This window comes from Thermothelomyces thermophilus, chromosome 6 (assembly GCF_000226095.1).
Source record: "Thermothelomyces thermophilus ATCC 42464 chromosome 6, complete sequence".
Taxonomy (NCBI): domain Eukaryota; kingdom Fungi; phylum Ascomycota; class Sordariomycetes; order Sordariales; family Chaetomiaceae; genus Thermothelomyces; species Thermothelomyces thermophilus.
In genome coordinates, this window is record NC_016477.1 from 3423772 (window position 1) to 3446499 (window position 22728).

Genomic DNA, 22728 nt, shown 5'->3' on the forward strand with positions numbered 1-22728 from the left:
CCATTACTAAAGATCTAGTACTAGTACCGCCAGACCCTAAGAAATCATTTAAGGTAGAAACGGACGCTTTAGACTATGCTATCGGAGGATAATTAGGATAACGAGACGAACAAGGGAAGTTATATCCTATAGCCTTCTTTTCAAAGAAGCTCGATAGACTATGTCTTAATTATCTAATTTATAATAAGGAACTACTTATAATTATTAAAGCTTTTAAGGAATAACGACTATACCTTAGTAGTACGATCGAACTAGTATAAGTATATATAGATTATAAGAATCTATAATACTTTATAATGATAAAGGAGCTTAATAGATAACAAATACGATAGGTAGAATTCCTTATAGAATTTAATTTTAAGATCTGCTACAAAAAAGGCAAAGAGAACGTATAAACAGACACCTTAAGCCGACAAATAGATCATATAGAAGGACAAACGGAAATAACACTACCATTATTCAAGGAACAAATAAATAGGACGTTACATTACAAAACGTAGATACCTATAGGAGACGATCTACTCGACTTGTTCCTAAAATGTTATATAATCTTCCGAGAAGAAAGGATTAATAAGGCATAGTATCAAGTAGCACCCGGACCAATAGTACCTAATAGAGTAGAAGAAAAAGATAGGAAACTCTGGTACCGAGGCAAAGCGTATATCTACGATAAAGATCAATAGCTATAAATGATTCGAGAACTCTACGAGTCGAAACTCGGAGGACACAAAGGAGTCACGAAGACTGTTACACAAGTCAAGAAACACTACGACTTTCTATAGTTAACGATATAAATTAAGGAAGTCGTATAGAGCTACAATATCTGCAATCGAAGCAAAACGGTACGACATAAGCTATATAGGCTACTTTAGCTACTACTAATAACCGATAAACTATAGAGTTTAGTCATAATAGACTTTATTACAAAGCTATTAGAATCTAAAGATATAGCTATAGGGGTAATCTATAATAGTATTCTCACTATAGTAGATCGCCTAACTAAATAGGCATACTTCTTCCCTTATAAGGAGTCCTAAATAGCTAAATAGCTAGTAGACGTGATCTATCGGCAAGTCGCATTAGTATACGCTTGGCCATAGGAATAGATTACTAACAGAGATACCAAGTTCGTATTAAAGTTCTGGCAAGCGTTAATACAATGATTAGGTGTCAATAGCAAGCTGTTAACGGCATATTACCTACAGACTAACAGACAAACAGAGCGACTAAACCAAGTTATCGAGCAGTACCTTCGTTCTTATATTAACTACTAGCAAGATAACTAGGTCATGCTATTGCCAATAGTACAACTCGCTTACAATACAACACTAGTAGAAACGACTAAAGTCATACCATTCTTCGCAAACTACAGATATAAAGCAAACCTTAGGCAAGGACTAGAGGTCATAGTACCAAGAGCAGTAGTCAAAGCGGAACAAATATACGTACTATACGAGAAGCTTAAAAACGAACTTAAGTTTGTCAGAACCAGAATGAAGAACTACTATAATAAACACAGGCTCAAGGGACCTCACTTAGAGAGGGGAGACAAAGTCTATCTAGTTATACGAAACTTACGAACTAAACGACTAAGCACGAAGCTAGACTTTAAGAAGGTTAGACCTTTTGTTATCAAAGAACGAATTTCGACATCTAACTACCGACTATTGTTACTATCATCTATATGATTATAGATAAATGTTTTTTATATTTCACTTCTTGAACTAACGCCGAAGAACGCTAAAATCGCTATAAATATCGAAGCAGAGGACGAAGAGGAAGAATAAGATATTAAAGAAATTCTAGATTTACGTATTATCAACAGGGAACTATAGTATCTAGTTAAATAGCTTAATTTTAGACTAGAGGACAACTTATAGGAACTAGTTAAGAATTTGAACTACCTTAAGAAACTAGAGCAGTTCTACTAGTAGAATCCTAACTAGCTATAAGAACTAGCTCTAAAGCCTATTCCCTAATAGAAAAAGAAGGGAACCTACCAGAATTAGGACTAGGATCCAACCCAATCGACTCCTAATCGAGCATATTAAGAGCACCTAATACCTAAGCCTAACCTGTAAGGGTCTATATCTCTAATATCGGCAGAGGAGTATCTAGTTCTTCTTCCTCCTCTAGACGAGCTACGCTACGACGAAAAACCTTGGTACTACGATCGCGCAGGGATTGCTACAAACGATGCAATCGACTCAAACGGCTTAGTGTCTAAGCAAGAAGCGTCTTAGTCTTAGCAATCTCTTTCGAAACCTTCTCCTGCTCCGACAAATTCGAAAGGACTAAGACAGTTAGTAACCTAGGACTACGAAGAAAAACAACAAGGAACCTATAGGCATCTGTAACGTTTAGGCCACTATACTTCTTGCCTATATAAATATAGTTCTAATACTTGTTTAAACCCTCTATCATTATATAGCGCTTTTGCAACTTTGCATTCTAATAACGCTTATAAGGTATAGCGACCTCGTAACCCTCTTGCTTAATCTTGATCGTAATAGCGTATCGTTTGCGCTTAAGATCGCGACAGTTCCTAGGAATACAATCAGCTATAGCAGAAGGAAGCTAGCAAAAGAAGGACATTACCCATAGAGAAAGAAAAGGGGGTATTAATAGTATTTAAAACAAGTCATAAGAAGCTTTCAGGTCGAAAGCCTTAAAGAGGGGGCATTGTATTACGAGCTAACTATATACCGCGACCTGGTAGGGCATAGGAGGCTAAATAAGCCACTAATTAAGAAGGGCACGAAGCGAGGCTAACAAAGGATCGCTAGGGAGCGCGGGCTACTACAGGCAAACAATTGCCAAAAAGGGGAAAGATAGCAGAGGATAGCTAGCTATCAAAGGCGATCTAAGGACAGGATAGAAGGGGACCATGAGCGATCGGCAGAAGTATATATACATGTAGATAGTCACTCGTTATAGTGGACTCCGAGAGTTTACCAGTGATAGTAACTTCTATAGGAGACAACCCTAGTATTGTTGTAAACCCTTTGGCTTTACCGAATCCCTTAGACGACCTGTACGCTTGTCCTGCTTAGTTTACCTCTGTCTAAACCCTTTTAGAAGAAGTCTAAGCTGGGTTTGTTACAAATTAGGATAATAAGATAAATAAGGGAAGCTATATCCTATAGCCTTCTTTTTAAAGAAGCTTGATAGATTATATCTTAATTATCTAATTTATAATAAGGAACTACTTATAATTGTTAAAGCTTTTAAGGAATGGTAACTATACCTTAGTAGTATAATCGAACTAGTATAAGTATATACGGATTATAAGAATTTGCGATACTTTATAATGACAAAGGAGCTTAATAGATAATAAATACAATAGGTAGAATTCCTTATAGAATTCAATTTTGAGATCTGCTACAAGAAGGGCAAAGAGAACGTATAAGCAGATGCCTTAAGCTAACAAATAGATCATATAGAAGGACAAACGGAAACAACGCTATCGTTATTTAAGGAACGAATAGACGGAACGCTATATCATGAAATGTAGATACCCGTAGAAGATGATCTACTTGACTTATTCCTAGAATGTTATATAATCTTTTAAGAAGAAAGGATTAACAAGGTACAATATTAAGTAATACCCGGACCAGTGGTACCTGACAAAGTAGAAGAAAAAGATAGGAAACTCTAGTACTAAGGCAAAGCGTATATCTATGACAAAGATCAATGGCTATAAATGATTTAAAAACTCTATAAGTCGAAACTCAGAGGATATAAAGGAGTTATAAAGACTGTCGTACAAGTTAAGAAACATTACGACTTTCTATAGTTAACGGTACAAGTTAAGGAAGTTATATAGAACTATAATATCTATAGTTAAAGCAAAACGGTATAGTATAAGCTATATAGGCTACTCTAGCCACTGCTAATAGCTAATAAACTATAGAGTTTAGTTATAATAGACTTTATTACAAAGCTACTAGAATCTAAGGATATAGCTATAGGAGTAACCTATGATAGTATTCTTACTATAGTAGATTGCCTAACTAAATGGGTATACTTCTTCCTATATAAGGAGTCCTAGATAGCTAAATAGTTAGTAGACATAATCTATTGGTAAGTTACATTAGTATATGCTTGGCTATAAGAATAGATTACCGATAGAGATACCAAGTTCGTATCGAAGTTCTGGCAAGCATTAATGTAACGATTAGGCGTTAATAGCAAGCTGTTAACGGCATATTACCTATGAACTAATGGACAAACAAAGCGACTAAACCAAGTTATCGAGTAGTACCTCCATTCTTATATTAACTACTAGCAAGATAACTAGGTTATACTATTACTAATAGTATAACTTGCCTATAATATAATACTAATAGAAACGACTAAAGTTATATCGTTCTTTATAAACTATAGATATAAAGCAGACCTTAGGCAAGGACTAGAGGTTACGGTGCCAAGAGCAGCAGTCAAAGCAGAACAAATGTACGTACTATATAAGAAGCTTAAAACGGAACTTGAGTTTGTTAGAACCAAAATAAAGAACTACTACGACAAATATAGGCTCAAGAGACCTTACCTAGAGAGGGAAGATAAAGTCTACCTGATCGTATAAAACCTACGAACTAAACGACTAAGTATAAAGCTAGACTTTAAGAAGGTCAGACCCTTTGTTATTAAAGAACGAATTTTAACATCTAACTACTAACTATCGTTACTATTATCTATACAATTATAGATAGATGTCTTTTATATTTTACTTCCTAAACTAGTACTAAAGAATGCTAAGGTTACTATATATATCGAAGCAGAGGACGAAGAGGAAGAATAGGACATTAAAGAAATTCTAGATTTATATATTATTAATAGAGAACTATAATACCTAGTTAAATAGCTTAATTTTAGACTAGAAGATAACTTATAAGAACCTATTAAGAACCTAAATTACCCTAAGAAACCAGAGTAGTTCTACTAATAGAATCCTAACTAGTGTGACAAACCTAGCTCAGACTTCTTCTAAAAGGGTCTAGACAGAGGTAGGTTAAGCGGGACAAGTAGGCAGGTCATCTAAGGGATTCGGTGAAGCCAAAGGGTTTATAACAACACTTAGAGTTGTCTCTTATAGTAATTAGCAATGCTTAGTATAAGTACTATGATTGTGATTGTTACTACTGGTAAACTCCTAGAGTCTACTATAACGAGTGACTATCTATATATATATATAATCCTAGGATCACTAGCGGTCGTGGTAATCCTCCGTACTAGCTTACCTGGCTTACGTCGTGAGCTAGTGATCCTCTGCTAGGATCATTTCTTGCCAAGTGTGATCCTGTCCTAATTAGTCTATCATTCTTCGGCTTGATTGGCCCGTTTATGTTAGTGGCCTAGGCGGCAGCTATATATATATTTCCGTGATACGATGCCTTCCCTCCGAGGCTTTTGACCTGAAAGCCCTCTTTAGGTCGTTTCAAATAGCGCTAATATCCTTTTCTATATATGCCTCGCAATTTCTCCCTTTTTCTATACTACTAGTGGCTGATAAGTTGGTAGATCGTATCTCTAAGCGCCGATCTTCGAAATCCCAATAGCATGCTACGTTTGCTTTTTTTATTAACTCTTCTGGCGTAGACGTCATGCCATGTTCGTGGTGTTTTAAGCAGAACTTGGCTTGTTATATGGCGTTAGGCTCCTCTTACTATAGCGAGTGTATATATTAGGGTCATTCTTATAATAGTTCTAATATAGCGTCTGCTTGTTTGTAGCCTAGTTATTGCCTTGATGTTTGTAGCTAATCTTTTATAGTAACGAAGATTATATCTAAACAAAAACGCGTAGAATAAGAAGAGGCCGATGCTAAAGAGGCCCTTTTCGTTCTTTAAACTCAACTTCAGACAGCTGTCGGTCGATTGGCTCGTCTTCGTCGCTAGAAACGTTTCTTGAAGGAGCGGGGTTCCAAGCTGTTTCGTCGAGGTATATAGTCTCTAGAGGAAATAGAGGCAGAAGAACGGAGGGTGTAGGATTCCGAGGCACGTGTCATTAGTGATGTACGGTCTTAGGGTGCTAACGTCCCGTTTGACTAGTCCTCTTTAGGCCTAGATTTATCAGAGGCCGACTTGGCCGTTTTGTCTAAGCCAGTGCCTATGGTTGATCTAGGTTCTAGCGGTAGAACTGTTCCAGTTTCTTAGGGCAGTTTAAGTTCTTGACTAGTTCCTATAAGTTGTCTTCTAGTCTAAAATCAAGCCATTTGACTAGGTACTATAGTTCCCTGTTGATAATACGTGAATCTAGAATTTCTTTGATATCCTATTCTTCTTCCTTGTCTTCTGCTTTGATATATATAGCAACCTTGGCATTTTTTAGTACTAGTTCGAGGAGTGAAATATAAAAAACATCCATCTATAGGCATATAGATGACAGTAATGATAGTTGGTAGTTAGATGTCGAAATTCGTTCTTTAATAACGAAGGGTCCGACCTTCTTAAAGTCTAGCTTCGTGCTTAGTCGTTTAGTTCGTAGGTTTTATATAATTAGGTAGACTTTGTCTCCCCTCTCTAGGTAAGGTCCCTCGAGCCTGTGTTTGTCGTAGTAGTTTTTCATTCTAGTCTTGATAAACTCGAGTTCTTTTTTAAGCTTTTTATATAGTATGTGTATTTGTTCTACTTTGACTACTGCTCTTGGTACTATGACCTCTAGTCCTTGCCTAAGGTCTGCTTTATATCCGTAGTTCGCGAAGAACGGTGTGACTTTGGTTGTCTCTATTAGTGTCGTATTGTAAGCGAGTTGTGCTATTAGTAACAGTATGACCTAGTCGTCTTGCTAGTAGTTGATATAAGAGCAAAGGTACTGCTTAATAACTTGGTTTAGTTATTCCGTTTGTCTATCGGTCTGTGGGTGATATGCTGTTGATAGCTTGCTATTGACGTCTAATTGTTGTATTAACGCTTGCTAGAACTTCGATACGAACTTAGTATCTCTGTCGGTGATCTATTCTTACGGCTAAGCATATACTAATGTAACTTGCCGATAGATTATATCTGCCAACTGTTTAGCTGTCTAGGACTCCTTGTAGGGAAAGAAGTATACCTACTTAGTTAGGCGATCTACTATAGTAAGAATACTATTATAGGTTACTCCTATAGCTATGTCCTTAGATTCCGGTAGCTTCGTGATAAAGTCTATTATAACTAAACTCTATAGTTTGTCAGCTGTTAGCAATGGCTAAAGTAGCCTATACAGCTTATATTATACCGTTTTGCTTTAGTTATAGATGTCGTAGTTCCGTACGACTTCCTTAACTCGTACCGTTAACTATAGAAAGTTATAGTGTTTCTTGACTTGTACGACAGTCTTCGTAACTCCTTTATATCCTCCGAGTTTTGACTTATAGAGTTCTCGAATTATCTATAGCTGTTGATCCTAGTCGTAGATATATACTTTGCCTCGGTACTAGAGTTTCCTATCTTTCTCTTCTACTCCGTTAGGTACCACTGGTCCAGGTACTGCTTGATACTATGCCTCGTTGATCCTTTCCTCTCGAAAGATTACGTAGCATTCTAGGAACGAGTCGAGTAGATTATCTTCTATAGGTGTCTGTATTTTGTAATGTAGCGTTCCGTCTGTTCGTTCCTTAAATAATAGTGGTATTGTTCCTGTTTGTCCTTTTGTATGATCTGTTCGTTGACTTAAAATGTCTGCTTATACGTTTTCTTTGCCCTTCTTGTAGCAGATCTCAAAGTTAAATTCCATAAGGAATTCTGCCTATTATATTTATCATTTATTAAGTTCCTTCGTCGTTATAAAGTATTATAGGTTCTTATAATCTATATATACTTATATTAGTTTAATCGTACTGCTAAGGTATAGTTACCATTCCTTGAAAGCTTTAATAATCGCAAGTAGTTCCTTATTATAAATCGGATAATTGAGATATAGTCTGTCGAGCTTCTTTAAAAAGAAGGCTATAGGATATAGCTTCCCTTGTTCGTCTTATTATCCTAATTGTCCTCCGATGGCATAGTCTGAAGCGTCTGTTTCCACCTTAAATGGCTTCTTGGGGTCTGGTAGTACTAGTACCGGATCTTTAGTAATGGCATTATAGATCTGTATGAATGCTTGCTTATGTCGCTCTTCCTATTGGAATTTAGCGTTCTTCTTGGTAAGTTCGTATAAAGGTCGTATAATCGCTCTAAAGTTCCTAATGAACATCTAGTAGAAGTTTGTAAATCTAATGAAACTTTGTACTTCTGTAACTAACGTCGGTCGTAGCTAATTCTTGATGGCTTTAATCTTTAAAGGTTCTATCTAGATTTATCTTAGGGATATTTTATATCCTAAAAAGACTATCTTCCTAATATAGAATTCGCTTTTTCCCTTGTTAACTAATAGCTTATATATATATAGCGCGTCTAATACTACTATTATATACTTCTAGTGTTTATCTATTATCTTAGAGAAGATAAGTATATCGTCAAGATAATATATTATAAATTTGTCGAGAAAGGGTTAGATAGCTTGATTAATCAGGGCTTAGAACGTTACTAGCGTGTTTATAGGTCTAAATAGCATGATAAGGTACTTATAGTAGCTATAGGGTATCCTAAAGGCCGTTTTCTACTCGTCGCCTTCTTTGATCTATATATAGTTATAGGCCGATAGCAAGTCAAGACGCGTAAAATATTAGGCTCCTACTAACTGATCTTGGAGCTATAAGATTAGCGGTAACGGGTATCGATTTTTCATAGTCTGTTCGTTAAGTTGCCAATAGTTAACATATAACTATAGCTTTCCGTCTTTCTTAGGCACAAATAGGATTAGGTAGCCTGCTAGCGATGTCAACAGGCAGATATATCCTCTTCGAAGGTTCTCCTCTAAATATCGCTTAAGTTCTTCGTTCTATGTCTAGCTCGTGTAGTAAATCTTAAAGAACTTTAGTTATACTCCTTCCTTAAGCTTGATCTTGTGATCCTATAGGCCGTATTCTGGTAATCCTTCTAGATGCTTCGGTTCGAATGCTAGGTGTCCCTTATACTCCTTTGGTACTTCCCTAGTCTTGTCTCGTCTCTCGGTTTTCTGATAGTATACGAACTTGGTTCCGTCTATGGTAATACTGGCAATTTCTCCTATCTCGACCTACTGCTCTAATTGTAGTGCTCTATATTTGTTAATAGAGAGAATAGCTATCGGCGATTTAGCTCGTTCCTCCTGTCGTAATATCGATATCGTTATGCTGCCTCTTCTAGAGTCTGTAGTGGTCTGCCTACTACTGTCTGTCTCTTGCGGTAGATCTATAAGATATGCCTTTTTCTAAGTATTGTCTGCTTATAATCCTTATATACTCCTTATCTCGCTAGTCGAATATAATTCCGTTTAGGGTTATAGGTAGCTACTATTCTTCTAGCTAATGTCCGGGTTATAATCTTTATACTATAGTAACCCTAATATTATATCTTTATCATTACCTATGTCTACGATATTAAATACGATTACTATAGTCTTCCCTACCATAGTGATATCGATCGGTTTAGTCTCCCTACGTACCTATTATATTAGAAATAGCCCTTTAACTATGCTATGCTTCCGCTTTATTCTCTAGGGTATCTATAGCTAATTTATAAGCGTTAGCGAGATTAGGTTTATCTCTACTCTACTATCTACTAGTACGAGCATTTTATACTGTTTCTATTATACTGTTATCTATAGCCGCTTATCTTACCGCTATCGTCTAAAGATTGCGGCGATTTCCTATGCTTCTGCCGGGAGGTCTTGGTATAGTGGTCTCTTACGCTAGTTCCTCTTATACTATGCTACTACTTACCGCTATACGGGCGTTAATGGTTTCCGGGCCCTTTGAAGGGCCTTGACCCGTTTCCTAGGTTAGTACTAACCTCTCCGGTTGTTTGGCTAATAGCGGCTTTATCGATTATACTTATTTCTGTAAGCCATTAGGTGCTTATAGCTTCTTACTATTAGGTCTGTTCTGCTTTCTATTATACGTGCTATAGCTTCATCTAAAGCTCCTGAATTCGTAATTTCTTTTTATCTACGTAATAGAGGCAATTATTACTCTAGCACGAGTTCTATATATCTCGTCCGGTTCCGCAGTACCTAGGCTAGGCTTGTTTTAGAACTATTATAATGCTTTCTAGATCACGGGCTTCGATCTTCTAGAGCAATTCAGCTACTCTGTTTCCTACATCGTAGACCTACTCTACCGGGCGTAAGCTTCCGTCCTCATTTCCTTGTCAGGTTGGCCAGTGATTGTTCTCGAATTTGTCGTAGAAGTGGTATCGGCATTTGTATGCTATACATTGGAACTAGGGTACTTACGTATATGCCTTATATCGAGGGTATAGTCGTGTAGCGTTGCCTAGGAGGTATTAGAATTCTTTCCCGAATCCTTCCCACTATACGTAGACTATAGGTACTCTAATGCTAAGGTAGGAGTGTTTTTTCTAGTAGCTTTCCTATATACGCTTGTCTTTTTTATGGTTCGCTTGTATAAACTAGTATTCTAGGTTCTGTACGTTGTTACTAAGTTACTAGCCGTTAAGATACTCGGTATAGCTATCGGGCCTATTATATATTATAGGTAGTTCTCCTTTAATGGCTTCCACGATACGTTAGAGTTCCCTTATTTCGTCCTTTATCTTATCGCTTTATTAGGTAAGTCAAGTCAAGCGCCTATCCCGTTCGCGTAGTTCCGTATTAAGTTAGAAAACTTCGTTATAGTACTATTCGATTCGTTCCTAAAAGAATAGAACATTAGGTCCCAGTCTTTTAATTCCTTAGGTATCGGTTGTCTATAATCTATCCTACCTCTACGTAACTATAAAACCCTACTACCTTAAGGCTAGGAGAATCGAAACTAGCGGTACATATTCTCTTGCTATATCCTATTTGGCAAGACCTATCTCTAGATCTATAGTGACCAGTTTAGAGTACAGTACTTATTCGTCTTTACCGTTACTATCGTATCTAAGACTATCTATGTTACTGCCCTTGTCTTTGTAGCTTGTAGCCGCTACTTCGATGACGTCCTTAGTAGTTTCGTCAATAGTCGCAATTTCCTTTCTAGGGGTTGGTTTCTATTCTTTCTTTAGGCTCTGGCATTCTCGCTTATAGTGTCCTTTCTTTCTACAGTTATAGTAGGTAACATTAGACTTGTCTTTGGCCGTCTTCTTCTAGTCTTGCTTTTACGCTATATCTATATCTATAGCTCTAGGGTATGTCCTATATAAGGTACTAACATACGCTCGCTTTTTCTTATTGTTAGCCTTAACTATAGTTTTATTTATTTAACCTTGTTTCTATTACTCTTATATATAGAGTCGATCATCGATCCTAATAGCCTATATGATATATTTATCTAGAGTCTTAGGCCAATTATACTTATATAGCTTGTCCTTAACCTTTTCCTTTAGGCCATTATAGAATAATTATATTAATGCCTTATTATTTAGCTAAGACTTGAGCATGTCCTGTCTAAACTATATAGCATAGGAGGCTACTAACTTGGTCTGTCAGAGATTAGCAAGTCTTTCTTATATATAAATCTTCTTATCTTTGTCGCTAAAAACTTTCTAAAGCTCTTCTTCGAAATGGTCGTAAGATCGGAAGACTACCTATATAAACGTATCTCGTTTGTCTTTATCTTCCTTAGTAAGATAGTCATTCTATATAGGCTCGAACCATCTAAGTGCCTTGCCCTCTAGTCTCGTGGCTATATAGAGGACTTTAGCTTTATTATCTAGAAACTTGTCATCATTAAGCCAGAAGTAGGATCAGAGGTTTGTCAGGAATCCTATAAGATCCTCCTTAGTTCCTCTATATTTACTAGGTAGTTCGATCTTGATACGCTTCGCTTTAGCGCCCTCGAGTGCCTCGATTTTAGCGTAGGCCTCGTTAACTAACTTCTATAAGTACATTTCGCGGTTCTTAAGTTCCTTGATTCGAGCTTAAGTAGCCTTGTCTCTCTAGTCTAACTCCTAGATCTGCTACTAGAGTTAACTAAGCTAAGCGAGCAGCTGTTTGGCTATGATGTTAGTAGCTATATTGATATCAAGGTTAAAGTTACCTCCGTTCTAAACTATAATAGAACAAAGGGAGTAGTAATAACGTATGACGAACCTAGCTCAGACTTCTTCTAAAAGGGTCTAGATGGAGGTAGGTTGAGTAGGACAAGTAGGTAGGTTGTCTAAGGGATTTAGTAAAGCTAAAGGATTTATAATAACACTTAGAGTTGTCTTTTATAGTAATTAGTAATGCTTGGTATAAGTACTGTGATTGTGATTGTTATTACTAGTGAACTCCTAGAGTCCACTATAACGAGTGACTATCTATATATATATATAATCCTGGGATCACTAGCGGTCGTGATGATCCTCCGTACTAGCTCACCTGGCTCACGTCGTGAGCTAGTAATCCTCTGCTAGGATCATTTCTTGCCAAGTGTGATCCTGTCCTGATTGGTCTATCATTCTTCGGCTTGATTGGCCCGTTTGTGTTGGTGGCCCAGGCAGCAGCTATATGTATATTTCTATGACAACTAGCTATACGAACCGGCTCTAAAGCCTATTCCCTAATAGAAAAAGAGGGGAACCTGCTAGAATTAGGACTAGGATCTAACCTAATTAACTCCTAATTAAGTATATCAAAAGTACCTAATACCTAAGCCTAACCTATAAGGGTCTATATCTCCGACATTAGTAGAGGAGTATCTAGTTCTTCCTCTTCCTCTAGATAAGCTATGCTATAACGAAAAACTTCGATACTACGATCATATAGGGATTGCTATAAATGACGTAATTAGTTTAAACGGCTTAGCGTCTAAGTAAGTAGTGCCTCGGTCTTAGTAATCTCTCTTAAAACCTTCTCCTACTCTAATAAATTCGAAAGGACTAAGATAATTAGTAACCTAAGACTATAAAGAAAAATAATAAGGAACTTATAGGTATCTATAACGTTTAGACTATTATACTTCTTACCTATATAAATATAGTTTTAGTACTTATTTAAACCTTTTATTATTATATAATACTTTTATAGCTTTATATTCTAATAATACTTATAAGGTTTAGTAACCTTATAACCTTCTTACTTAATCTTAATTATAATAGTATATCGTTTGTATTTAAGATTATAACAATTCCTAGGAATATAATTAGCTATAACGAAAGGAAGTTAGCAAAAGAAGGACATTACCTACTAGAAAAAGGGGGTATTAATAGTATTTAAAATAAGTTATAAGAAGCTTTCGGGTCAAAAGCCCTAAAGAGGGGGTATCATATTATAAGCTAACTATATACTATAACCTGGTAAGGTATAGGAGGCTAAATAAGCCACCAATCAAGAAAGGCACGAAGCAAGGCTAACATAGGATTACTAAGGAGTACAGGCTACCACGGGCAAACGATTGCCAAAAGGGAAAGATAGTAGAGGATAGCTAGCTACTAAAGGCAATCCAAAGACAGGATAGAAGGGGACTATAAGCGATCAGCAGAAGTATATATATATATAAATAGCTACTCGTTATAGTAGACTCTGAGAGTTTACCAGTGATAGTAACTTATAATTACAGTACTTATACCAAGCTTCGTAGACTACTGTAAGAGATAACTCTAGTGTTGTTATAAACCCTTTGGCTTCACCGAATCCCTTAGACGACCTGTATGCTTGTCCCGCTTAATCTACCTTCGTCTGAACCCTTTTAGAAGAAGTCTGAGCTGGGTTCGTCACACTGTGGCAAACGCGTGGCTAATACGTTTAGAAGCTCTATAGCTTCCGACACTTCTCGCCCCTCAAACTCCTTGCTCGGTGTCTTCCGCAGATCAGGTACTGATTTAGTAGGGAACAGAGCACGACGCTGCTAAACCATTTCCAGACTCCGGGAGGGAGGAAAGAAGATATAATTAATGACTACGAAAATCAAGCCTGCGAAGGCAATTTGCCCAAATAATTACTTTAATATCCAACCGAAATCGCCTAATTCCAACTCCCTAACTCATCTGAACAGACGGGCAAAGCTGAACCGAACCAGCAGCACCCGAGATGTCATCAGACTTCCGCCTTCCTCTTCTCTTCCCGCGAATCGCTCGTAGTGCAGCCTCCCGGTCCGGGGCGGACGGCACGAGTCCCTTAGTAGCACACCCGGCATCCTGTAATCGGTCTCAACAGCCGCTCTGCTGGCATGTCTGGCATAGGTCGCCGTCCTTGGCCACCAGGGTCGTGCAGCCGTGGGTGGAGAAGTGGGCGCAAGGCTTGTCTGCCATCTGGGGACGTAAGGTAGAAGCTCGTTGTTCTTCTGCTTCTTCTTCGGGATTGTTTTCCTTTTGTGTCGATTGACGACGATGATGAATAACGACGTCGAGAAGGGACGCCCAGTCTGAGCGGCTGAGCTGCTTCCTTTTCGTAATTTCTTTGAATTCTTCCTCTTCTGTTTTTTTTCTTCTTTTATTTCTTGTTCAATCGCTGTTTGATGGCAAAGAGAGATAGATGTAAAGATTACAAAAGGGGGGTACTGGAGTCTGCTGTTTCTAACGGTGCCTCTGTCGGCAATGGTGTCAGTGTCAGAGTGACTGATCAAGAATGAGTAGGGAGCAACATCTCTAGATAAGCTATGAGAGGAACGTACAGACTTAACGCATGTTCCGGGAGTATTCTTGAACTCGTACCTGCGAAGGATTTTGCCCATGGCATTTTGTCGCCTCTTCTGGCCCAGATCAGGAGCATTTCATGATACGTGCGACAATGCGGCTCCCTTGTTCTGCGAGTCAGCAAATTAATGGATGCCTACCGTTGCGTCCCCATTCTTTCCTGTCTAAAAGAGGACTACCACGGAACGGAAAGACATCCGGTGCATAGGGGTGGGGTGTGATATCCCACCTCACACCTTACGCACGGCATTTGCATCACCACCAACGCACTTTGGGTGTCGTATGTAGGTATAATTTTATATGTAGTGTGCATACATACAAATTCCCGAAAAACATCCATTTCATCTACAATCCTACCCCACCATGAAAAGCATATGCGGCAGACCACAGCATTCCACAACATGATTCTTCCTCTTTGCAATAGTATGTGTTTTTTTTTTTTTTTTGTTTTTCTTGTGCTTTCTCCCCCCCCTTTCCTCTTTCCCTAGTTGCTGTCCTTTGTACCTATCTTATACGTTGTGGATATACGTTGTGGACAATATAGTAATGGACCCAGCGTAGCGTGGGGAGGCACTCCGTATCCGAGTGCGCGTCTGCACCTCGGGACCGGTCCAATCATGCTTTGAAACGGCGGCAAGGGTGGTCTGTACCCAAGGCAGGATTCGGTTGGCCGAGCGACCAAGATGGTGTCGGGCTCTGCGGGGGGATAGGCCATCGCCCGCTCCAGTGCATCCGACCTCCTGATGGATGCCGTGGCTTCCGCCATTTCCTCCAGTTCTGACCTCGGGTCGCAGTTCGGGGGGGTCGTACCTCTAACAGGCCTCTTCATTCTGCTTCGGGTTGCGGTGGTGATAACTCCCCGCTACGAGATTCCCGAACAATCTCGGTGACAAGGGGATGTATGCTGACCTGCGACCTGCGATCTGCGATCGAGATCACCTAAGGGGCCCCTCCTCCGTGTCACTAATAATATTCAATGAACACCCGGCTCATTACTCAAAACCTATAACGCCCCTATGCTGAGGCTTATAGTCAAGATTGGTTTCTTGTTTTTACGTTGATATTGCAGTGATAATTAAATCAAACTTCGATTCAACACCATTCCTTCCACTTTAGCCCTCCTGCCTTGTGTAATTAAATAACTATTACCCAACCATTACCTTAGGTACGGCCCGGCGCCGCGGTGTTGTTCGCCCTTTGTTTCCGCAGTACCCAGGCCGCGTACTCCTCCGCCGGGGTGAACCGCGGCCGGACCGCGTGCTCCCCAGCCGCGCACACCAAGACGACCGCGATGGTCAGAACGGCATGGGACCACCTCGTTTCCCACCAAGTGAGCCAGGCGTCACCCCGCGAGCCCCGCTCGACGAGCCTCCGACGCCGCCCGGCGTCCCGAACGCCGAGGAGCACGGGGAAGTTGTCGAGCGCGTCGAAGATGGCCCATAGGCTGAGGGTCGTCCGGAGCCCGGCCCATACACCCGCCAGCCTGCCCGTGGCAGTCGTTCGCAGGGCCCGGGCCGCGGCCTCGGCTTCGGCCTCGAGTATGACCCCGTTTAGGCTCCAGAAGAAGACGGACTTGTCGCCGTCGGCCGGCTCCGTCCTCTCGACCACAACTACCTCTTCTTCCTCCTCCTCCTCGTCCTCCTCGTCCTCGGCAGCTACCTCTTCCCCAGCCGACCGTGGTTTCTTCTCAGATGGCGCGGCGCGACTCCATTCGTGCCAAACCCCCCTGTCGACCCGGATCTCCTCCGGCGGCGGCGGCGGCGGCGATGGAAACGAGCCCCCCGGGGAGGCCGAGACGGTCTGCACGGCGTCGCCGAGCCGGAGGCGGATCCGGCCGTTGACCAGGCGGAGGTACTCGGTGTGCGTCTCGTGCCAGTGGAGGCCGCTCGTCCAGGTCGAGCCGGCGGGGAGGGTGATGGTGACTTGGTGGGGGACCGACAGGTCGTAGACGACGGCGCTGGGCGGGTTGCGGCGGATGACAGACGGGGGCGGCATTGTTGACTGATCGATCGATAATTAGGGGCTAACTACCTGAGGTATCTACCTTAAGCATTAATTATGACTAGGAGGGTCAGGAGGCTCACGGGAGAACGCAACGACCAAAGGTGGTTTCGAACCAGGTAACCCCTTGGTAAAATTGTACGGTGGTCGCTTATTGCATGATTTGTCATCAATAAAGAGCCTGTGAAAAGGGGGGTCGGAAGCCTAAGATCAGTTCGTCAGAGGGGAGCGGCTGAGGTAAGACCTAATTAGTCTCAAGACAGCTCAATACCTATTACCTAATTAATCTTTGATCTGTGGCAGAGAGTCACCGTCAGCATTCATTACATTTATGAACTTAATTACTTATTCTTTTCTGAAAAGAATAACCCGGGCCTTGATAAAAATCACAATCAGCACCTAACTACCTAATCAGATACGTCACTTCAAGTGTGGTTTCGCTGCTGCTTCATGTCTCTCCTGGCCCTGCACCTAGGGACTCTACGGAACCGGTCAGATCCTCACAGTTAGCGCTGCATCCTGTCGCATAATAGCCACGAGCCGGGCGTCCGGCGCGAGTGATCACAGCAGGTTGCCATGGTACTGCCTCTGGTCGGCTCGTGGATGAGCCAGAGAACCGAGAAGGTGCCCGGCGATCCCAAGGCGGCGGTGTTGTTTTGTTTAAACAACTCCGAAAATGGACCGGGATAGTCGCTTGCCGTCCTCGGCGGGGGAGGTTGAGGACGAACCTGGGCACGTTAGTTGGACGCCGAAAACGTGTCCGTGGATGTGTCGCTGTAAATCGTGTAGTGTACGAGTATTGTGTTGATGACATTGAAGATGGCCTACGGTATTACCCCAATATATATCCCCCTCAATGCAGTGTGCGCCATTCCATATTCAAAGTGCAGGTGGAGGCGCGGCAGCGTGCGCAGGTCCCCGGTCCTAGGGAATCCCCGAGATCGAGTGTGGACATCAGCCGCAGATGAACAGTTCGTCAGAACGCGGCGTACTCGCACGCTACCTCAAAAGTTGGCAGAGCACATGCCCATCTCAGAGGTTTGAATGGCAGTTCCTAGTGCCCGCGCGGCACGGTCCGCGGATGGCGGGACGATCTAGTCCGCCGACGCTTAACCCGTTCTTCCACTTGGCTGATCGGGGCGGATATACGGACGTATAAGACGTGGCTAGCTAGAAACAGCTGGCCCGGTCCAATTGTTGATGACGTCCTTGTGTTATTGTGCAAGGTGGCTGTGCAAGATCGAGGCTTAGTTATTCGGTCCGGGCTTATTATTATTAGTAAGTTGGACTCTTTTACCCAGTATTAATTAATTAGTGCGTTATTAGCCATGACCTCAAAAGGTGACACATCTTACAGTTTGCCGGGGGTTATCGGAGAAAGATGAGAGAAGAACTCGGTTGACGACATGCTGACGTAGTTAGGGGCCGTGTTGCGCAAGCAGGTTAGGCAAGGTACGTAACAGCTGCGATTCATCGCAAATCAACTTGCCTTGTTACTCAACAAGGCGAGGGATAATCGTGATCACGCAATAGGCTTGTTGCAAACTGTTGTCTCTTGTCACGCTCGTCTCCGCCGAGGGTCCATTCTGGAGATAACATATCTAGCAAAGGTAAGATAAGGTGGTAATTAGGGGGTGAATGAGGTAGGTTGCGAAGGAATCAAACAACGATCATGCAGGGACTTGGACGGTTGTCAACCAGGGTTCGGATACCTAATATAATTAATAATAATATTCTGTGGCTGAGAATCCAATCTTGAAGCATTGTGCATGCGATTTCTTCCCCTTCTTGTAACAAATTATTTCGCGATTTAGAGGGTTTCAGTTCCGTACTTGCATACAATAATTACCTAATAATCATTCACGCAATGGCTTCGTCGCTCGTCACGGCCTTCATCTACGACAGATACGAAACCTACCGGTCCCAGGGACTGGGCTACGAGGAGTTGATCCCTTTCGACGTCGACGTCACCATCGACGGGCTCAAGCGGGCGCTCGAGGCAAGCGGCCACAAGGTGGTGGCCGTCGAGGGCATCCGGCAGCTCGTGGCCTTGGTGGCCGAGGGCAAGCACAAGTCGTGGGACCTGGCCTTTCCCATCGCCGAGGGCATCTTCGGCGGCGCCGGCCGGGAGGCGCAGGTCCCCGGCATCCTCGAGGCGTACCAGATCCCGCACGTGTTTGCCGACGCGGCGACCCTCTCGCTCGCGCAGGACAAGGGGCTGACCAAGGTAAGCTTATCCTGCTGGGTTTCTTCTTTTTCTTTCTTTTTTTTTTATGTTTTATTACCGCCCCTAACCCTGCAAGCCACGGACATTAATAATTGCCTTACTTATTCCATAATTACATAATAAATGTGTATGTCAGATGGTCCTCGACCACCACGGGATCCCGACCGCCCCGTTCGCCGTCGTCCCGGCCGCTGCCGGCCCGTCCGCGGGTGCGGGCGAGGAAAAAGAGGACGTGGGCGCGGTGGTGGCGGAGGCGCTCGGCAGCAGTCGGCACGCGGAGGCGCTCAAGACGTTCCCGCTCTTCATCAAGCCGACGTGGGAGTGCTCGTCCAAGGGGATCGACCAGAAGAGCAAGGTGGGGGACGCGGCGGAGCTGGTGGAGGGGGTGCGCCGGCTGCGGGCGCGGTACCCGGGCCAGAGCGTGCTGGTCGAGCGCTTCCTGGGCGGCGCCGAGTACTCGGTCAGCATCCTGGGGACCGGTCCGTCCGCCCGGGCCATCGGGACCGCGCTGCTGGACTGGGACGCGGCCGAGTCGCAGCAGGTCCTCGACTCGCACTACCACGTCCCCTACTGGGCCCGCGGCGCCCCGCCCGAAGGCCACGACTACCCCGTCAAGGTGGTGAGCGCGCGGGACAACCCGGACGTCCGGCCGGCCGAGGAGGTGGCCCTCAAGGCCTGGCGAGCCGTCGGCTGCCGGGATACCGGCCGCGTCGACATACGACTGGGGCTCGACGGACTGCCCTATGTTCTCGAGGTATGTCATGTCGAAGTACTTACTCTTAATTACTCGTCACTTTTCTGCCTGCCAGTGAGGTACCTAGTAAAAGGTGCTGCTCTCTCCGGGGTAACACTGTCGCAAGTCTGTTTGTTGGGGTAGCACAGGGCGGTGGCTGACCCCCCTCCGATCGCCGACGGGACGCAGATCAACGCAATTCCCGGCTTGCGCCCGTCATGGTCGACGCTGACCAAGACGGCCGAGTTCTACGGCATCGACTATGACCAGCTGATTGGAGCCGTGGTCGAGAGCGCGCTGGAGCGGTACCCTCACTTGAGATCCAAGAGTGAGTCCGCGGAGCTCAGGAACTGAAGAAATCGATGGCGTCGGCCTTCTAACGGGAAGTGCAATGACAAAGGAAACGGCGATATTAGTGCCGACCTCGCCGGGAAGGGGACATGACCTGATGATCTCGGTACAAAGGGCCTCTTGATTTGTTGATTTGGGTTCATGGATGTGCCCCTCGCTGTCGTTTCCTTTCTTGTTTGCGCCCTGCTCCCCAACCCCGCGTCTGATCTTCATTTGTACGGCACTAGAACCTTGATAACCACTCTGTGCTTGTCTCTACAGCTCGGAGGTGCAGACATAGCCGCCCGTTGCCCGGCTTGATTTGGTTGTGTTACTGGTTTGGCTCAGCATGGTCGTCTAATTAGTGAGCCGGTACGTGTGGTAGTATTATCTCGTCATATGTATGGGACGGAACAGAGCGACAAAACAGGACGTCAGTCAGGCTTGCCCCAGCCAACCCTGAGTGATTTTCTTTTTTCTCGTTGCGGGCCACAAGGGATTCTGAGTCGGACAGGAAGTGCTTGTTAATCATACGAGTCGGGATTAATAATTAGCGGGTGTCTCGAGTTAAATGAACTCAGCACGGCTTGGTTGGCTCGTGGCCGTCTCAGCGCGCATTTAATAGTCTCCGTGTTTTGAGTCGGCATTGCTGCATGCATAAGCCGGGCACAACGGTTGTTGAGTCTCTTCTCTTGAATCATTGGGTTGCGTTGTTCGTTGTGCTGAGTGGCGCGGTCTTGGACGCGAAGAACGAGGCGCAAGAGTGTACTTTGCAGCAACGGCGCCGCGAGTTAGAAGCATTTTCTGGTTACATTACTCCGTAATTACTGCAGGAACCTTGCGTCTCTCTCTTCGTATCCCCTTCCTCCTCGACAAGACAATCGCGAAAATCGTCTGACCACCTGGGCACCTAAAATAATTACCTGCGGATGAGACAACGAGCGACTCTGCGAAACGAGAGCCAAGTGTTCCCCGCCCCAAAGAAGGAGCATGGCGGAGCTTGTGCGCTTCCAAACGCGGTCATCCTGCATGGCGCTCGTGAGCCGAGGATGAAAATCTCTGAGTTACCTAAACAGGTGATTCACGGAACCGTAACACAGCAAGTCCCAAAGAGACAATAATGTCTCAAGGAAGAACCAAATCAGCCGTGGTAATTAATTAATGCTCTTGTGTTGAGCTTGAGACGTCGAGCCCTGTGCTGACCATCTTGGCGCGACTGAAGACAACGCCCCGGGCGCGGCCGTCGGTGAGAAGAGTCCTTCGCAAATCAAACCAACAGAACCATCTTACAGAGTCACAAGGTTACAGACTGGGGAGCAAGATGATTGGTCTACCCCGTCCTGCTCCCCTCGTAACGTGATAGCTCATCTGAACGTTCGTGGTTGCAACGGGAGACGGACTGCTTAAGTCTAGAGGAAGACAGACTTAGGTTAGGTACCTAGGTAGACACCTGTATTAGTTGATTAGTTTACCTAATTGCCTTCCTGCCTTTACCTACCTGTGGAAGTCAGATGAGGAGACCCCCATCTCGTGTGGCTCAGGTTTGTGCTGACTGCCGCGGAACGCGGAACGACACCGTCTTGCATCCTCCCGAGAGCCCTCCATCGGGGTATGGCAACCTCGTCTCGAGAGAAAGCAAGGCATCTGACTAGGTTCTGAATCCTTCCGACGCACACCGGAGAAAGGGACGCGCGGCTTGAGGGAGATGGCCTAAGGGAGACATAGAGCATCAGTTCCAAGTTCCATCTCCGACAAAAAAAGCATAAATACCGGAGGGAATCTCCTTATGGGACTGTCCTCTTCTTGCTCATCAGCCCTCCATCTCTTATCACACTCCAGACTCAACCATCTTCTGCCTGCCTCGCAAGCCCCTTAGCCCCTTAACGAAAATGAAGGTCACCGCCATCCTCTGCACCCTCGTTGCTGCTGCCGTCGTCGGTGCCTCGACAATCCCGGAGATCCCGGAGATCCAGGCCCGCGACACCTGCGGTGCCGGCTACGGCGGCGACCAGAGGCGCACCAACAGCCCTTGCCAGGCCTCCAACGGAGACCGCCACTTCTGCGGCTGCGACAGGACCGGCGTGGTAAGTGAAACCGACCATAATCTCTCCTAACCCCCCTCCTCGGGCGGACGACGCTTGAATCGGGTTTGGCAAGGTAATTATTTATCTATTGACGCGGATCATTTACTTCGTGCGCCACAGGTCGAGTGCCGCAACGGCAAGTGGACCGAGATCCGCGACTGCCGCTCCGCGACCTGCCACGGCACCAACGATGGCGGCGCCGTCTGCTAGATAATTAGACACTGTGAGCGCGCAGGTCGGGAGGGAGGGCCGACGAAGCCCGGACAAACACAACAATACTTCGGTACGTTCCGTCCCAGATCCGTCGCAACTCGGAGGCCACCAAAGTGCCTAATACCGTACCTAATTAAGCCAACTTTAACATGTCTGGCTAACACGGCAACTTTCTGGACAGAAGGACTCCGCTGCCAACGTGCGGAAACTATCTGACCTGATGATCAGCGTAAGGGAGGGGAGACGAAGGGAGCGCCATCACGGGAAGATTCAACATCGACCGGGTGGCGGGCTCTTGGGTAAAATAGGGATGGCTGGCGCAAACAATCTTGCTTCGGTGCGTTAGCCATTGGTCAGATAGTTTCTCTCAAATAAACACGGAACTGTTGGCTAGCCTATCTTGGTTTCAAAGCCCCCTCCCGGCGATACTAAGTGGTGACGGCCGGCTAAAAGCTTGATTTACCTATGATTTGCCCAGCTGACACTACGGAAAGCTGCGATCAGACGTTTCCTACTCTG

The 22728-nt window shown here is 43.9% G+C and overlaps 3 protein-coding genes across 3 annotated transcripts; 2 read left to right on the top strand and 1 right to left on the bottom strand.

The window, feature by feature from the left end:
• Positions 1 to 15713: 15713 nt before the first annotated feature.
• Positions 15714 to 16968, bottom strand: MYCTH_2310981 (uncharacterized protein). Its single transcript, XM_003666313.1, has 2 exons — positions 16706 to 16968; positions 15714 to 16652 (listed from the first exon to the last, which is right to left on the bottom strand). The coding sequence occupies exon 2, from the start codon at positions 16614 to 16616 to the stop codon at positions 15783 to 15785; it is 834 nt and encodes a 277-aa protein (XP_003666361.1). The 5' UTR covers positions 16617 to 16652; positions 16706 to 16968; the 3' UTR covers positions 15714 to 15782.
• Positions 16969 to 18489: 1521 nt separating this feature from the next.
• On the top strand, positions 18490 to 19936 carry MYCTH_2070001 (uncharacterized protein; the record flags this gene model as incomplete). The annotated part of the gene is made up of 4 exons (XM_003666314.1): positions 18490 to 18849; positions 18986 to 19090; positions 19139 to 19603; positions 19772 to 19936. 4 exons carry the CDS (start codon positions 18490 to 18492, stop codon positions 19934 to 19936), a joined length of 1095 nt encoding a protein of 364 aa, XP_003666362.1.
• A 1865-nt stretch (positions 19937 to 21801) lies between these two features.
• On the top strand, positions 21802 to 22206 carry MYCTH_2069662 (uncharacterized protein; the record flags this gene model as incomplete). Its single annotated transcript, XM_003666315.1, has 2 exons — positions 21802 to 21996; positions 22117 to 22206. 2 exons carry the CDS (start codon positions 21802 to 21804, stop codon positions 22204 to 22206), a joined length of 285 nt encoding a protein of 94 aa, XP_003666363.1.
• Positions 22207 to 22728: the final 522 nt, after the last annotated feature.